The sequence below is a fragment of the Macrotis lagotis genome, chromosome 1 (assembly GCF_037893015.1).
Source record: "Macrotis lagotis isolate mMagLag1 chromosome 1, bilby.v1.9.chrom.fasta, whole genome shotgun sequence".
In the NCBI taxonomy this organism is placed as follows: Eukaryota; Metazoa; Chordata; class Mammalia; order Peramelemorphia; family Peramelidae; genus Macrotis; species Macrotis lagotis.
In genome coordinates this window covers 342353954-342372923 of record NC_133658.1, presented here as the reverse complement: position 1 = coordinate 342372923, position 18970 = coordinate 342353954, and the positions used below count along the sequence as shown (strand labels likewise).

The 18970-nt window shown below is 41.1% G+C and overlaps 1 protein-coding gene across 2 annotated transcripts; it reads right to left on the bottom strand.

Moving 5' to 3' along the window:
• Nucleotides 1–567: 567 nt before the first annotated feature.
• Nucleotides 568–18384, bottom strand: TMEM74B (transmembrane protein 74B). Of its 2 annotated transcripts, none has more exons than XM_074211792.1 (2): nt 18323–18384; nt 568–13832 (listed from the first exon to the last, which is right to left on the bottom strand). In XM_074211792.1, the coding sequence occupies exon 2, from the start codon at nt 13787–13789 to the stop codon at nt 13007–13009; it is 783 nt and encodes a 260-aa protein (XP_074067893.1). In that variant the 5' UTR covers nt 13790–13832; nt 18323–18384; the 3' UTR covers nt 568–13006. The 2 variants fall into 2 exon arrangements, with proteins under 2 accessions (XP_074067893.1, XP_074067892.1); XM_074211791.1 differs by lacking the exon at nt 18323–18384 and adding an exon at nt 16457–17622.
• Nucleotides 18385–18970: the final 586 nt, after the last annotated feature.

The following is an 18970-nucleotide window of genomic DNA, read 5'->3' as shown; positions in this document are numbered from 1 at the left end:
ATCTATTCAAATATCTTCATTTTAATTTACTTTTTAACATTTTATTGGTGTCTTGTTTTTACATCTATGATTTCTGGATGTAAATTATTTCTCTCTCTCTCTCTCTCTCTCTCTCTCTCTCTCTCTCTCTCTCTCTCTCTCTCTCTCTCTCTCCCCCCCCTCCCTCCCATGTTCTCATCAGTTATCCTTTCCTTATAAACAAAAAAAGATAAACCCTATCAATATATCATTTGACATTTGAAAGCATGTGCAGTACCCTATATCTACACTTTATATCCTTTTACCTCTCATTTTTCTGATTCTCTTCATTTCTGAAGTGGGTTGTTATAATTGCACAGTACTCACTGTGTTTATAATGTTGTAGTCATTCATAGTGTTTTCCTAGTTCTGCTTATTTCATACCGCATCAGATTCTACTATTGTCTCCTGATGTTTCATTGAATTTCTGCTCTTATTTCTTAACAACGCATCTTTCCTGTACCCATTTAGATATACACCAAATCAAAACCAATCCATTTAAATTTTATTTTTAAAGCTTTATTGATACCTTCTGTTATGTAAGTTATCTCCAGATATGGAAACATTTGAACCAAAACAATCAAAAATAGTATATTTGATATCATATGCAATATTCCACAATCCCAGTTTACTGCTTTTCCAACAAAATAAGTATTCCCCATTCCCTTTTTATTTTATAATGGCACTAAGACCTAGAAAAATGAAATGATTTGCTTTAGATGCCATGTTAATTGATCTAGAAGTAGAGCTCAGGTCTTTTGACTGAATGGCAGTGGTTGGCCCAAAGTAGAGAAGGTGTGTATAGTTTTGGGAGAGAAATTGAAGATGGTATGGAATTAGGAGCAGTGCTTTTTGAAGCACCCGACTATTCCAGGGAGTGGAACCTCTGGCCCTTGGTCCATATAGTCCCTGAGAAATCATGTAGTTTGGCATTGCCAAATTTAATAAATCTAGGAGTTTTTAAGAAGTGAATTAATTAAATGTTTGACCAAATAGAGCAGACTAATTTTTAAGTTTTGGCCTTTGATAGAAAAAAGGTTGTCCCACCTCTGCAATGCACACAAGTAACATTGGGAATGCAAAATTAAACAGGATACTCCTGTTCCCTAAAGAACTATGGGAAGTAACAGAAATATATAGGTAGTCATATTGCAAATTATAGAAGTTGCCTGAAGAGGTTCAAGTATAGGAGAGATCTGAGAAAGAAAAGTGCACATGTAGCTGAGGGGTGATTGTGGTGATGAAGACAATACTTGAACAGAACTTTAAAGAAAAAAAAGGATTAGGAGACTAGCAGGTATGAAGGCTAGTTTCCCCAAGAATGGCAGTGAAAGAAAGGTCAAGGTCAATCAAGGAATAGTGAGTAGTTTGGTTTTGAGTGTAAAGAGAAGCTGTATATTGTGAAAGCTGAAAAATTATGGTTGGAAAAAAAAATGACTCCGGGTATAGTGTAACTGGAAAGAATGAGAAGTTTGGAAAGCATTTAGAGACCTACATTTACAGTGGTTGGTAACTTTTTAGCAGATAAGTCCATGTGGGGTTATGAACAGATTTCTTTGTAATTTTTAATGGAGACCAAACACCCATTGGATGAAAAAAAATTGTACTGTCAATGGTAGAATTTAGGTGATCTGGGAACAGGTGCGTTGACTCAGGAATTTTTCCCACCACTTTAGGAAGGACCTCCCATCTCTAACATGTCACCATCTTATTTTTCTTCATGCTGCTCTGCCCTTCCCTCCTGACTTCCCCAATAACAAAAAACAGTAATTATCAGTTGATGGGTAGGGACTGTGTGATCAGTGTAATTAACCTAAGGGAACAAAGCAGAGTAGCAAGCCCTCTTCTCAATAACCCTGGGCAAATCATTTAACCCTAAGGTTCTAGACAAAGAAGCTAAGGTGCAGAACAGTTGCTTTAGCAGGGTCTTATCAATAGTATTGAAATGGTAGGTCCAGACCTAATAAACCAAACAGGTCATCAAATGAATAATAAAAGCTTCTCTCACTGAAAATGTTGTAACAAGTACTAGATAAACTACCTATCAGAGGTGCTATGGGAAAATTATAGAGGCCAACAGAGAAGTCTTGGGAAGCATATTTCCAACAAAATACAATAGTGAAAAGGTATCTATGTTCTAATTTCTTCACTTAGTTATGCAAAATAGTTTCTTCATCCTTTAATTGCCTTCAAGCAAGCAATAATTTTCTTGAGGTACCTCACAGTGTTAGATCTGTAATTATGATTTAGCTATCTTTTGGGGAAGCAAATTTGAAGGGAAAATGTACAAGTTCCCCAGTCCTAGTAGCTGAGACACATGGCTAGGGATAAACGGTACTTCCCCTCAGCAGCTTCCTGGTAACAAGCATTAGTCCAGTGAAAAACCTTATTCTAAGGGATACGTCTACTGGCTAATTAAAAATGTTTTTTAAAAAAAAGTAGAAAAGATCGGTCTCTAACAGTTGAAAATAGGACCTTATAAAAAATTTAGATACCGCCTACTTTATGAAATCTCACAATTTGAAAAGACCAAGTATTTCATCCAATCCTCTTGTGTAACATCACCAACAGTATTCCAGCCTCTCTATAAGACCTTCAGTGGGGGAAGGGGCATTGGGGAAAGGGGAATTCTCTGCCTCTAGAATGAGTGTTATCCATTCTGAGACAATTCTGGCATAAGCTTTTTTCCTTAAATCAGCATGTCTGTAGCTTTTACCCATTTCTGTCACTTCTACCCTCAAAGGCCAAGCCCAACATGCCTTTTTCATACATGACAACTTTTCAAATATATGAAGACAACTGTAATACATTCTCTTCCCCCTAGCCCTAGCAGGAAAATTAAAAAACAATAATCTGGCTCTTCAAACTTTCTTTTTTTAGGTAAGCTAAACATCCCTATACCTTTCTACTGAAGTCTTATGTCATGCCACCCCCTAGCCATTTTTTCCTCTGGACAAACTTTAACTTGCCAATATTCTGCCAGCTAGCATATTAAAACCAAGTCTAAGAAGAGACAATAAGATAACAAGTGATTAAAAGTGATAACAGAAAGAAGTAGGAATAAATGTTATTTGAATGAATAGACCAAATGAATAGACCATAATGGGCAATAAAATAGTATTCTAATCTGGAGGAAAGCTTGAGACCATGGATAAGAATTGCACAGGACAAGACATAGCTGGGCTGCAATCAGTACAGTTACTCAGATAATGAGATAATAGACCAAAATATTAAAATTAATTTTCTGTTACCTAAAGGAAAAAAGGAATCCATTTGACTACATCATTTTTAATTCTCTGATGATAGAAACATTCATACATAAAAGATTTTTCCTGGAGATAAATTGGAAGAATTTATTACTTGCATTCTTAAAGTAATCTCTCTCATATTGTTTACCTATCACAATGTATCCCGGCCAAAGTAGCCTACTCTGTCTTTGAACCTCCCCAACTCCACTAATATTCTGGAATATGCTTTTACTTATTTAATTCTTGCCTGTCTTTTAAAACTCAACTCTGATGTCACTTTCACTAGGAAGTTTTGGTTTTTTGGGTTTTTAGGTTTTTGCAAGGCAAATGGGGTTAAGTGGCTTGCCCAAGGCCACACAGCTAGGTAATTATTAAGTGTCTGAGACCAGATTTGAACCCTGACTCCAAGGCTGGTGCTTTATCCACTGCACCACTTAGCTGCCCCTCACTAGGAAGTTTTTACCTGATTTCTCCGTTAGTAATGGTTTCACACAACATTTTTTTTTTGTTTTGCACTTCTCTTATGTATTATTATTTGAATAGTGTTTTAGTTATCTGTGTAGAGGTCATATTTTATCCAACCTTTGTAATGCACCTGGGGCAACACTCAAATGTGGGTCCCCCAAAGAACATCATGTTCAGAATACTCTGAGGGTTCAATTCTACTCAAAAGTCATAGCTTTATAAACCTCTGTCTGTGAATTTCTTTTTACTATAAACTGGGCCCTTTCTCCCACAAATACATGTACCATCAGTGGAAGAGTGGGCATACTTTGAGTATATGGGTAGGGGAACATAACCTCTAGCTAGAGTGCATGTGTGGCTAAAGCACATATATAAAGGGAGCAATTTATAACTTCAAAACGTAAGACCATTTTTCTATTGATATCATTATACTGCTTTCTCTGAGCTAGCCCTCTTAGCAGTCTTGAGAGATGTATAATCTCACAGGACTTTCTCCCTGATGGTCTCATGGTTCATACAGGAACATGATCTGACCATTTTGTAGATGTCTGATGTGGCTCTGCAGGGCACGTATTTGTGGAGATTCTGATTCCAACATTTGGCTTTAGTTGGAACTCTCTGCTGAGGTGCTATTTCTTTTCCATGAGAGGAACAGTAGGTTCTACCATGTTCCTTTTAGCTTAGAGCCCAGAGACTTAGCTCTTTTAGGGTGGCAGTCCCTTTATATAACAAATATCAGACTAGGAAAAAGTTTAGTGCTTTCTTTCACATAAGAAAAATTTGTCTTCAGAATCATGGTCATTATGGACTTTTCCTCCCCATAAGAAGTTCTCTTATTCCCTTAGAATAAACCTCCTTTTGGAAAACTAAACAGCCAGCTAAGTAGCACTCGTTGACATTGTGTGGATTTTTTTTTGTTTTAGCTTTAACTTTTTGTTCACAAGGGGCAAAGGTTTCTATACCAAGCCTCTATCTGAAAGTTAGAGTTAGAAGAAAGAGTTAGAAAATCCACATAATGCTTGCTTAATTCTCTTATGGTGAGCCATATCAGGGAGGCTCTTCCAATGAAACCCCACAGAGTTGTGTGACTCTTACACACTCTAGTTTTTATAGATCCTACAAATCCCATGTAAACAACTTTGGGCAAGCACAAAAACTAATCCTAAAGTTCCAGGTCATTGTCTCCCCAGACTTCTTCCGGTCCCTGCCTTTATCACACACACACACACACACTCACATATATATATATAATCAAAAACTATAAATTACATCTATATCCTATTCAATAAGAGATTAATGTTTGTTTTGACATTGACATAGTACATTCCATATATTTGGGATAAGATTGCATTATATGGGGAAAAAGAATAGGTGCTGGCTATTGGGTTTTGTTTTTTTTTTAGGTTTTGTTGTAAGGCAAACGGGGTTAAGTAGCTTGCCCAAGGCCACACAGCTAGGTACTTATTAGGTGTCTGAGACTGGATTTGAACCCAGGTGCTCCTGACTCCAGGGCCAGTGCTTTATTCACTACACCACCTAGCTGCCCCTACTGAGGTTATCTTTGATCTAGGACATTTTCCCTGCATCCAGGCCACAACTGATCTCCAAAGCAGGAAATTAGAAGATGATTTTGAACATGTGACTGGCATTGAGGAACCAGAAAAATGCAGTTCAATTCAACAAACATTTATTAAGCACCTGCTTAATATTCAAGTCCCTACACTCAAGGCTGGGGCAGGGAATAGGCAGCTGACTAAGCCTAGAAAATTGCAATTAGAAAGGTAAGTTTAATCATTTATATCTTCACTTGAAATTTTTTACCATTTGCTGTAAAAGATATTGCCATTCCCTTTTGAATCTCTAACTATCCTAAATGTCACCACTTCCCTAAAGCCTTCCTTGAGTTCCCTAGTCAGTTATTTCCTTTAAAGTTCACTTGCACTCCATAAAATATTTTTTACAGCTATGTTCTACCATGCAATGCTGTTCATTATAGATGTTTATATTTGTGTCTTATCTTCCTGCCAGACTGAACTCCCAATAAGAGCAAGTGATCACATTTTAAACAAAATGTTTTGTCTTTCTCAGCAAATAGTAACACTGCACATAACAGGCACTTAATAAATATTCAACTTAATGGATAATATCACATTTGTATAGTATTTAATCAAGTAGTCAATGAATCTTGGGACCTTTGGTTATCTATTGTTCCTAGTAATGACTTTGGATTTGTATGATCTGGATTTAGATGAATAGAATGTCTGAATCTTATTTCCTCTTAAGGTTTCAAAGGTTCATGAAGATTGCTGTCTCTTTCTTAAGTATTTTTAAGGCAAAATTCAAGAATTGATTAAAATTCCTTAACCTATTGCTGGGAATTTGCTGTTGTTGGTGTCTGAAGACCCAACTTTGAGTCCTAATTCTACCATTTATTAGCTGTATATCCCCGACTGGATTTCCTTGTCTGCAAAATAAAGATAATATCTGCCTCACATGAATGTTGTAAGGAAACACTATAACTGTAAAATGCAATGTGGACCTGATCTGTTTTTATTGTAGTAATTGTAGTATTAGAGTAGTCGTAGTAGTAGTGTGGTAGTAGTAATAGAATAATAGGGTAATAACTTGTTCCACAACTTCCTATCTGAATGGTATTTTTTTTAAAGATGATTGATGTATTTCTATCTGAACTTCATCAAAAAAATGTGAATTAGAAATAAATAGATCCAGCATTTTTATCTTCTCAAAGCCCTTTAAACATCTTCAGTTGATCTTCATGATAGTTCTTTGAGGTGGATGAGTCAGAGATTATTGTTTCTATTTGATAAATGAGGAAACTTGGACCCAAGGCAGTTATATGATATTTACCAAGTGGTGAAAAATCTATTAGTTCTTAGCACTGTGCCACTTTGCTTAAAGGACAGCTAGGTAGTGCTATGGATGGAGTATATGGCCTGGAGTCAGGAAGACCTGAGTTCAAATTCATACTCAAATACCTACTAGCTATGTGACCCTGGGCAAGTCATTCAACTCTGCTTACCTTTGTTTCCTAATCTGTAAAATGAGCTGGAGAAAAAAAATTTACATTCCAATATCTGTCAAGAAAACAGGAAAAGTCAGACACAACTAAAATAATAGAACATTTTGCTTAAAAAAAAACTGCTGGGGGGTTCAGATTAAAAATAAAGGAGCCGAGTTTGCAATGGACTGGGAAAATCCATGAAGGGTCCATGGGGGGAGGTGGGGACTTGGGCTAAGCTTTTTAGCCTGGGGAGGAAGAAAGAATTTCTGGTGAGGAAATAATGATTTTTGTCCTATGGGTATTCAGAATAGGAATCCTCCAGATAGATTATATTCAATCAACCTTTCCTCTGTAGACTATATTCAAAGAGGACATGTTTTCATCCTGTGGTACATCCAAATTTGGGAAGTAATAAATCATTTTCAAATAATGTGCCTCCCCTCAAATATCCATAATCCTAGTCTTTTGGGACATCAAGATGAATACTGAGAATAACTTAAAATAATGGAAAAAAAACACTTGCTATAGGTGAAGTTCCACTAGCTATATGGCTATGACCCCTCTCTGGGTCTCATTCTCCTAGCTGTCAAGGGGATTGAGCCATAAAGTTCCTTCTGATTGACTGAGATTCTATGTTATATGTTCTAATGGCTCTCTGTTAATTATTCCCAGTTTATTAGCATGTTAGGCTGTGAACTTCTTGAGGGAAGGGATTGTCTTTTGTCTTTGTTTTCTCACCTTTACTTAACATAGTGCCTGGCATATTGTAGGCATTTAATAAATGTGTATTGATGGGCTTCTGACAGTCTATGTTCCTTTCAACTCTGACATTGTGTTTTAAGGTCTCTTTCAGCTCTGAAAGTCTGTATCCTATGTACTAATGTTCTTTTCTACTCTGACATTTTGTTCTAAAAATCTCTTCTAATCCCAAGAATCTGTGATTCTATTAAAGAAAAGATGATGGAAAAGCCCAGCTAGTTCAGTACCCTGGCCAGCTCCAAGCCAGTGACTGTACTGCTTTACTCTCCAATTAGTTGAAGGCACAGTGAAAGCACCTCATTTTTCAGTGTCTCTTTTGTATTAAGATCATCTTAACCTCTCCTTTCCCTGTATCACTGCCTAGACTGGAAATAGCCAGGATCACTGGGCACTCCCCTCTCATGGAATCTCAGAGCTAGAAGGGATCTTACTAGCACAATTCCTTTCAATTAGGTTCACAGAGGACAGAAACCTTCTAGATCAAAGTTCCACAGTTGTCTTGCCTTCATCTTTTCATTAATAGTAACATAAATATCTTATTTATGTGACCTTTACAACTCATCTATAGTGGGTAAAACACTAAATTTGGAATTAGATTCCAGTCATTTACGAGCAATATGACCTTTCCCAAGGCTCTTACTTTCTAAGTCTCAGTTTGCTTATATGTACAAATGAACAAAGATCTGGACTACCTCAAGGAGCCTTTCCAGCTGTAAATCTATAATACTAAGAGGAATTTTCTAGGACTCAGTATCTTCACATGTAAAATCTGGATTGGGGATAATTGAATTTGAGTCCCTTTTGACCCTAAATTCTATGACCTTAGGATTCTACACAGGGCATTTAACCAAATACTGTATTGTTATTTATGGTTGAAAGGTAGGCAATAAAATGTGATTTTAAAAAAGAGAGGAATGATTTTGAAGCCAAAAGGCTTATATTTGAATCTGAGCTCTGCTATTTCTAAGCTTTGTGACCTTGGACAAATAGTGTCTCTGGGCCTCAGGGATTTTTTGCCTATTAAAAGGAGTTTGGCCTAGATGACTTCTTAGGTCCCTTCTTCCATCCCTAATAGACAGTAAAGTGATTAAAAACAAAGGCACAGAAGTGGGAAATGATAGAACATCTTCCAAGGAATTCAAATAATAGTGTGACTGGAGCATGGCATGAGGGGAATGGGGAGAACAGTATGTAATGAGACTGAAAAGATGGGTTGAAGCCATTGTGAAGGGCACCTTGAATGTCAAGCTGAGGAGTTTGGACCGATTCTCATAGAGAGCAGGGATCTATGGAAGGTATCTGAGCAGGAAAGAGACTTGTTAGAAGCAGTTAGCAGAAGATGCATTTGTTAGCTCATATAGAGTGAATTAGAGGGATAAACATTAGAGACCTGGAATCCAGAAAAAAGAAAAACCTTTGACCTATTATATTCCATCTTATTCTTAGCACAGAGGAAGCCACAAGGACAAAGTAGCTCCATCCAAAGGCAAGAATTTGTGGTTTCCTATAGAAAATGAAGCTTAGGGGTGAGGATGAGGGTTAAAGCAGAAAAATCAATATACTAAGGTCACATTCAGTGTAGTCCATAGCTTCCTGAGAAAGAAAGTTTCATCACCAAACTTGCATTTTCTGGCAAAGTCTCCTGACTTGCAGCATCTTCAAAAGAGGATATTCTGTGGGTACTTAAGTCAAAATCAGAAGAGACCAGAAGAAATTGAATCCTCAGAAAATGGGTAGTAAGGCAGCGAGCTCAGAACTAAGTATAGTTATTTAGTATTGGTTGTGGAAAGCTAAATTATGTCAGTCAGTCTTCGCCATCTCTTGTACTTTCACTTTCCCATGAGTCTTTAAGATCTACTGAGTGGGAAAAAAAGATCCATAGGTACCAGACAACTGTAAGGACTTTTCCTGGTAGGGGTGAGGAGAAGGCAATGTAATTCAGTTCAATAAACATTTGTTAAGCACCTGCTGTTTGTACTACTAAGAAATGCTGGATTTGGAGTCTTGGAGTTGAATTTTCACTCTGCTACTTAGCACCTGTGGAATATTAATCATTTTCCCTCCATGGGCCTCAATTTCTTTTGAACTTGATCTCTAAAATCACTTCCAGTCCTAAATCCTATGCAGAGACAATTCATTTTTTTAAAAAAGTCTCTACCTCCTTTTTTGCCCTCTTCCCCACCCCCCCAATTCAATTTCCTCTGCACAAATTGTCCTCAGGGACAAAGTAGGTTCTGACAAAAGCAAAAACTTGCAATCTCTTCATGACCAGAACATGGATGGTAGGGGTTTGGTGTAAATACCTTATACTAGAGTTACTATAACAGGTATGACAAACTGTTTCTCAAGGAACTTGCAGTCTATTGAGAAAATGAAAGAGACAAATAAACAAATAATTAGGGTGGCAAGAGCTATCCAAACAGAGTGCTAGGAGAAATTCAGAGCTGCAGTGAAAAGCACTTTCACCTGAGGGATTCTGGGCCTGATTTAAGGAAGAATTCCTAGAGAAAAATGAAAGGAATTCAACAGGTAGAGATGGGTTGAAAATTTAAAAGAAACTTTCTGGGGTTGGGGCTGGGGTCAGGGAAGGAAAATCTGGAATTAATATGCTAGATAATAACCCAGTGAGAGAAGCTTCAGGAAAGACCATTCCAGAGATTTATTTATTTTAATAGGAATTTTGAAAAGTCATTTGATTTCTTTTTTCTACCTTTGTACTGAAAGGACCATTCCCAGATTAACTTTCTGAAAACTACTTGTAATAGGTCATTCCCCTGCGCAACCAAGTTAAAGGAACACTGACCTTGGAGTCAGAGGACCAGGATTTCAATACAGGCTCCATTACTCACTAGCTATGTGAATTTAGAAAGTCATTTAATCTCTCTAAATCAACAAAATGTGGTGGTGATGGTAGTGGTGGTGTTGGTAGTGGTGGTATTGATAGATGAAGATGATAAACATGTCTGGCTTATACAATACTTTAAGATGTGAAAGGAACATTACATGTATTTAATTTTCACCCCATTTGGTAGCTATTCACATTTTACAAATGAGGAAATTGAAGCTCAGGAAGAAAAAGTGAATTGCTTATGATTATATAGTTAATGTCAAATTATATTCTAATTAGGATTAGAAACCACATCTTCCTGACTCCCAAGTTCAGAATTCTATTCAAAATGATATTTCATGCTTGTTTTTGTATTCCTAGATCCTAACACAATACCTCTCACTTATGGACACCTAATGTTGTTGTTGAGGATGGGTGTGTGGGTGTGTGTTTGTGTGTGTGTGTGTGTGTGTGTGTGTGTGTGTGTGTGTGTGTGCCTGTGTGTGAAGTTGAGCTGAATCTATAAAAACAAAGAAATTTGCTAGATGATTTCTAGAGTTCTCTATTTTAAAAAAATTTAGTTTTAAAATATACTTCGTTCCCAACAGTTTCAATGAGGGTATGTTGCTCCCTCCTTCCCTTGCTCACAGGTAGATGACACCAAATAGATTGAACACATCATAGAAACAGTTGGATGATGGTTACAACAGGCTGGAATCCTGGTCTTTCTAGTCTCAATTTCTTTTTTATATCAAATGGAGGTCTTTTAGTACTCATACAACCCATTAACAGATTGATTGTAAGAATAAAATGAGATAAAAGTAAAAAATACTTCGTGGAAGTCAAGTACTACTAACCAAATGTGAGGGATTATCATTATTTTAAGAGGTAACTGCCTAATTCCATTAAATGCCTATTCCTGAGCAGTTTTGCAGTAGGATACAAGGCAGATTTCTAAGACTAATTTAATCTTAAACATTCCCTAAACACATTTCATCACAGTTAAATTGATATGAATTGATGGCTTCAGATTTAACAGGTTTATTCCCCTGAAGAGGTCTCCTATCACAGAAATTCATACAGTGGTATGATTGTTTTTACTTTTATTTTTTATTGTTGAATTGAGAGGTTTATATCCTTTCATGAGAACACCAAGTTAAAATTACTTTCCATTCTACTGTAGCTTAACAATGAGAACTCCTATAAACTGGGGGACTTACCCAATCCTCATTGAACCTAGGAAGAAACTTGACACAATCATGGAACCCTATAAGCATAATAGAATTTGGAACCCCATACATATTAGAGAAAGTTTTATTGTCCCAAGGCATTTTTTTTGTCAACCATACTGCCTTTACATGTCAAAACCAAATCAAATTGAACTTGACTAAATGGTTCATAAAGTCCCCTTTTTCAGTTCTCATATTTTGTGATTCTGTGAACAATTTCTTGTTCCCCACGTTAAGCCAAAAACAAATATGTTTCATCTGCTAGAGCCAGTCCTTTATTAAGCCCTTACAAACCATCTTGACTTCCTGTAGATCTTTGGGGTTGGACTTGAAAACATCTCTAGACCCTTCATCATTTGGGGAATAGTATAAATGCACTCCTGCTTGGAGAAAATGGAATGAACTAGAAAACGTTCCTAGACCCTTCTAGTTCCAGGATATCTGACTTCAAGCCAACCATGCAATAAAAAAAAAATTTTAAATGTGCTTTTCTTCTTCTTTCCAGCCCTCTCTGCCTTTGAGGGAAGCTCAAAAAAGGATTTCATCTCTTGCATGCTCAACATCCCTTTAATTTTCCAAAGATCCAATTCCTTTAAAGTATTAAAGTCATTCTCTCCCAAAAGCAGTGGAAGGACCTAGAACTAGAAGTGAGCGAGGTAAGGGAAATCCTGTGTGAAAAGTGGTGAGTGTGGAATTGTGATTAACTCTGAAATTGACTCTGGAGAGATGACCAAAATATTTTTCCCTAAAAGGAATTAGGGTAGCATTATGCTGGTATAGGGAAGGCTTTATGATTCAATATCCATCTTTGTTTTCTTCTTCTAGAATCATAGTGAGCATTGCCAAGAAGAGAAACACTTGCTCACCACATGAAATGCTCCAAACATATCATGATCCTTTTATTAAGGAGAGCCTCATTCCCCAGGTCTTCCTCAGGTCTGTGCCCCTGAAATATTTGCTAAGAAGTCACTATTGCTAAGAAATCTCTGCTTATGTTACTGCAGAAAAATAAACCCTAATCTCTGAAATAAGACCACCCTGTGCTTTTTATGCAGTAAGGGTAGGCCAGGATATCATGACTGACTCACTTTGGAAGTTAAGAGGAATAGGCAACTATTGGTTACAAATCATCTTTTTCCATAAGGACAGAGCCTAGAATATGGCACAGGTTAGCCACTTAGAATTTTTTTTCATCACTAAACCACATTTGAAAATATCTGATAGTGAAATACCATTGAACTGGATTGTGACTTAGCACAAGCTTGTTGATGATACCTTTCATTACCTCAAGATATACTTTTGCCCCACCCAGAATCTGAATGCTTTGTTTTTCCTGGGATTCCAGGACTAATTGTTCACATAAATAATCTTCTCCAAAGGGAGTACAGATGGGGTTTAAACACTGACAGGACAGTTTACCCACCCTGTAGCAACTGTGCTATCCACAGGCTGTGCCATCATCACACATACTTGAGGGAGGGGAGAGAGAAGTGAAGGTCCCTGGCTGAATTGGGTGAGTTTCTGTCAATTGGATGACCTCATTTTCCACCAGGGCCTGAGCCCCATCCCCATTAAGTTGCCTCATCCTCAAGTTTATAGAACCATAGGTTTTCCGAGGGCCCCTGGCTACAGCCAAGTTTCTCCTCCTGTAGAGTTCCCCTTTGACAAGGGACACCATCAGTAGGATGGATAGCAGCATGCCCCCCAGGGTGAGGAGGCCCAAGCCAGCAATGATACACTTGTCCAAGTGGGAGCCCAGGCGGGCATAATACATCTCCAACCTCTCCATCTCCCGAGCCGACACTGTGTCTGGATTTACCCTGGCTTCCCGGGGAATAGCATAGGCTACCACCACCAACAGGATTCCACTCACCAAGAAGACCAAGGCAAAGATGAAGCCATAGTCCACTGAGTGACCTGCAGTCTCAGCCCCTAAACCCTCTTCTGACCTTGGAGACAGTTCATCCCTCTGGGAATGGGGGTGTGAGGAGCCTTCCCCATGTGGACTGCATGAACTGCCAGGCACAGCCTCCTGTTGATTCTTGAAACAGGTCTCTTGTTCCTCCTCCTCAGAAAAGCAAGTATTCTCGATTCCCCCTCTCTGCAGGGCTGAGGGGCCAGGCTTCCCTTCTGGTGCTGATGTCCATTGTGAGAATGTTTGTTTGGGGACTCTGGGCCCATTGCCAAAGGTCCTTAGTTCCAAGGAGGAAGAGGAGGCCATTGGAAAGTAGTTATCCAGTTCATCCCTCTTAACCCCTCAGCGGCTGGAAGACAGAACAAACCAGGCAGGGACAGAGAGGAAAGGGAGCAAAAGTTGTGTCTCTGTCTTAGAAAGAGATCTCAGCAAATGAAGGAAGCCTCATACTCCATGCACATATGTATGCATGCACACATGCACATACAAACACACAATAAAGTACAGTATGATATATATGTATACACACACACACACACACACACACATACACACACACACACACACACACACCCCAAACAGAAATACATAGAATATTTTGAGGATTGGTCATGAATTGGATGCATTCAAACTTCATTGGAGTGGCTCATGACCCTACCACACCTTAGAAGATGGTATTCAAGAGCTGTTGTGACAGAATACTCATCACCAGGTAACCATCCTTCTAAACTTAGCCAAGCTGGCCTTCAAAAGAGACACAGACTGTCATCAGACTAAAGAGCTTCTGTAACTCATTAGGACTTGTACTGATAGACATTAGTGGAGGAAACCTGACACTAAAAGCAGCTGGACTTGATTTAATACCTAAAGATTTACAATGCTTTAATATAGATTATATCATTCTCACAACAGCTCTGGGAGGAAGGAAGGACAAGTACTAATATACCTGTTTTACAGATGAGGAAACTGAGGCATAGGGAAAGGAATTGTCTGCTAATCATCTTCCAGCTATATCAAGTTGCCTCCCCACCATCCCCCCCACATCAACAACTAATGTACATTTAAGTGCACAGTAATATTCAAGTGTTGCCATGTACCTGAAGATGGCCCAAATATTCAAGACATGAATAGATATGTACATGTACATGGATATATAGGCACAGTCACTGATACACAAAACACAGAGACATTTCCTGATTGACAAGTCATTCAGAAAAGGGGGTGAGGTGGGGAAGAGACAGAGACAGCAAAGGATTGTAAAGGATGATTAAAAAAATGAGACCCTCAAATCCTAGACCTGGAAGGGTCATTTACAGGTCATCTAGATCAAATCCCTACTCAGTTCAGGAATCCTTTATTCATCAAATCTTGAAGTTACAGAAAAAAACGTATACTAAGCATTTTATATATTCATCATATTTAGCATTCTCTCTCTTCAGAGGAGAAAGTACTATTTCTTGTTCTCTTCACTCTCCCTTCACCCCCCCCCCCAGTCCTTGAACACATAACAATTCACATCACTACCACTACCACTTATTTTACAAATTAGGACTCAAGACTCCCAACCAGTTACACCACAGGGGAATGGAAGAGATAAGACTACAAACCAAGAAGCCTGACTCCATCCCAAAAAGGCTCTACAGCAGGCAGGTGAAATTCAAATTAAGAAATGTCTAGTTATGTTATGTCCAACCTTGGGGAGATAAGAAATTATCTCATTATGAGTCCAAGAACTCAGATTTCTGTATCACTTTTCAAAAGCTCATTCCTCATGATAAGCCCCTCATTTTACACATGAGGAAACTAGGACCCTGAAATGTTATTCACTGACAACCACACAAGTAGCAATATAATCAATGTTCAGGCCTAGATCCTCGAGTTCAAATCTAGCATTTGAACTGTGCCACATAGTTGATGAATAGATGGAGAGATTAAAAGAAGGGTTATATGACTTGCCTTGGGTCACATGGGTATAAACCCAGGATTCAAGGTCAGGCTCTTTGGCTCCAATATTCTAGGGTCTTTCCACTTTAACACAAAACTGTTAATCTAGTCCAGACTACTAGACTACAGGTACTTCAGATGATTCTTAATGATTCTTTCTCTACCATGCCCCAGTTTTATATCTTTTTTGTTCTTGATTTTTCTCTCTTCTCTTTCCTTCCTCCTACCTTATCGTCATAGTCCTTTTCTTACTATAGAAAGATCACTAGAGACAGGAGATCTGGGTTTACATCTGTGCTCAAACATTCTTTAGCTGTGTAACCATTCATGCATCATTATAAAACCCACAAGATCTCAGTCTCTTCATCTGTAAATGGGGAAATAATACTTGTATGAAGACTGAACCTTGTAACAAGAAAACTTGAGTTCAAATTTGACTTCTAATACATACTTTGTAACCTCAAACAAATTACTTAACCTCTTAACACCTCAGGCAACCTTCTAAATCTGTGAGTTGAAGAAAATGTGCCAATCTATAGAAGAGCTCTTCTTATGGAGGTGCTTTCACACGGAAAATCACAAATCCAATAAAAAAGAATACTTCCACAAAGACACTTCACAGGGTTGATTATGAGGAAACTACTTTGTAAACCATGTGTTTTTTTTTTTTATTATTTTCTCTTTTTCCTCTCCTGCCTTTGTCTTAAGGAGCATCCAAGGAGCTGATGGAGCATCCATAAACATTGTTCAGTTTAGATGGTGGCCAAAAAGCTACAGAAATTCATAGTTACAGATTATAAAATGAGGGGTTTGGACTAGAGAGGAGAAATGATTTACCCAATGTCACAGGAATTAGGTAGCAGAGGTCAGACTAGAACCTATGTCTCCTGACTATAAACTAAGCTGTATACTAGTTTGGAGAACCAATCATCCATATTTATAGCAATATTTATCTATAGATCTGGTACATGTATGTCTGGGTGGGCTGACTAGACACCCCAAATACAGAGTGTTCCCTTCAAAACCAACCTTTTCTAAATTCGTGCTGCATCCAGTGGGGTCTGATTTCAGTAGCTTGCTCTGTACAGTGTGTGCCAGACAGAGATCTATTCAGAAAAGGAAAATGGAAACTGTAGGAGCCACTGTGTCTTCCTCTAGGCCTCCAGTCTCTCCTGGCTCCCAGGGCACAGGGAAACTCATATACCTTCCAACAGTACCAGTCTGAGGATGGCCCAGAAAATTACATTCTATGCCCACCTCCTAAATACACACACACACACACACACACACACACACACAAACACACAGCAATTTGACTCAGAAAGGTTCCTCTGTCGAGATAATTCATCAGCATTGTCTGAATTGGCTTCTCACTCAGTCCCAACTCAGAACTTTTTTCTTAGAATGAGACAAAATAGCTCTGATCCAAATAAAAGCTATCACGTGTTTTCACAGACACATACATACATGGATTCAAAGATGTACCCTAGAAACATGCACATAGAGAAGATGCACTCATACAGAGACACACAAAGAGAAAGGCATTCTACATATGCTCTTAGAAAATACACTTAAAGAAACACATACTATATAAATGTGTGGTGTAAAGGCTAGAGAGCTGGATTTGTAGTCATAAAAAAACATTCAAATTCTGCCTTCAACTTTTTACTGGAGATGTGATTGGGGCAAGGGACTTAATTTCCCTAAGCCTCGCTTTTCTTATCAGTAAAGTGGAAACGGTAATGTCGGTACTAGCTCCTTCCCAGTTCTGGGATAATCAGACGAGAGTACATATGTAAAGCACTCTGCAAACCTTAAAGCTCTGTGTAAATGTCGGCTACTAATCACACTGTCACAGATGGAAAGATAGGTAGGTGATCTCACAAAGACATACAGAGAATGTCTCTCTCACATACACACACACACACACACACACACACACACACGATAAGCTTTCTCATACATTGATCCAAAAACACACAAAGGCAGATGCAGACAGAGATACCTTCTCCTGGACATGCAAAATGTTCTCTGACACAAAAAGCCAGCTTTACACACATGCAAATATGCTCTGTCGCACACGAAGAGAAGGCGCACACACAAAGGCAAATAAAGATATACACTCACTAGTTACACATCCAGGGACGGGAAGTTACACACGCGCACACACGCGCGCACACACACACACGCCTGCACCTTCCCTCCTTGGCTGGCACACACCCCCTTGGTCCTGTCCTCCTCCCCCTACCTGCCCCCCCCCCCCCAGGCCCTGCTCCGAGTCCTGGGGGGCGGGGACGGGGCCGGCCCCGGCCGCTGGCCTCGGGAGGATGAGGGCCGGGGCCGGGCCGGCCGAGGTCCGAGCGCCCCGGAGCTCCGAGGCAGCCCTGAGTGCGGGGCGCTCGCCTCCCCGGGCTCCCTCCGCCGCGCCCGCCCTGCTGCCCCAGCACCCAGGCGGGGAGGCTCGGGGGCCGGCCCCAGCCCCCGCTGCGCCCCTTCCCCTCCGGGGGCCGCGCCGCCGCCCCCTCCCCCCCGGTCAAGGGCACCCAGCCTGCGGCGCTCCCAGCCCCGGAGCGTACCTGTCCGGGGGCCCGGCGCCGGCTCCACGGCCCCAGCCCGGGCGCCAAAGTGCCGGGTGGCCGGGCTGTCCCCCTCCTCCCGCCCCGCCCCCGAGCCCGGGCCGCCCGGGCCAGGCGCCCGCCTCGCCGGCCTCGGTCCGGGGCGCCTCCCGGGGAGGCCCGCCGAGCCCCGCTGCGGCCCGAGCCGGCTCCGCGCCCGTCCCTCCTCCCCTTTCTCCTCCCCCACCCGCTCTCCGCGCAGCCCCCGGCGCCGCCCCGCCGGGCGCCCAGAAGGGAGGGGGCCCGGGGGAGCCGGAGCTCCAGCCCGGGCCCTACGTACCTGCGAGGGGCCCGGGCCGGGCCGGGCGGCGGCGGGGCTGTCCGGGCGCGCTGCCTCGCCCGCCGGGGCTCCCAGGGCTCTGCCTCGCGGAAGAGCCCCGCCGCCGCCTGTCCGCGTCCCTGCCCGCCCCCGGGGGCCCCGAGGACCCGGGGACACGCCGGCCGGCCGGCCGGTCCTGCCCCCCCCCAGCCGCGGCTCCAGCGCTGCCCTGGCACTGCCCCGGCCCGGCCCGGCCCGGCGCCTGGCGACTGAGGCCCGACACCCACCCGCGAGATGGGAGTCGGGAGGGAGGACGAGAGGGGGATGGGGAGCACCGGGAAGGAGGGGGCCGGGAGATAGAGGGGAGCAGTTGGGCAGAGGACTCTGGAGTTTCAGCAGAGTCTGCGAGGTGGCGGCGGCTCCGGGCGCCCCCTTTAGGCGGAACAGGACTCGAGTCCCCTTCCTGGGTACCCACTCTGGAAGTCCAAGGGAGACTTGGGGCGAGGGTTTAAGTCTCTTTCCTTTGGACCATTCTGAGTAGACAATATAACCATGGCACTTATCATCTGCTTCCCACCCTGCCCTCATGCACCCCGAAAACACACGAGGTCTCTAAAACTGGCCATGCCTCTGGCTCCTAGCTTCTCTTTTGGATGGTCAGCAGGAGAC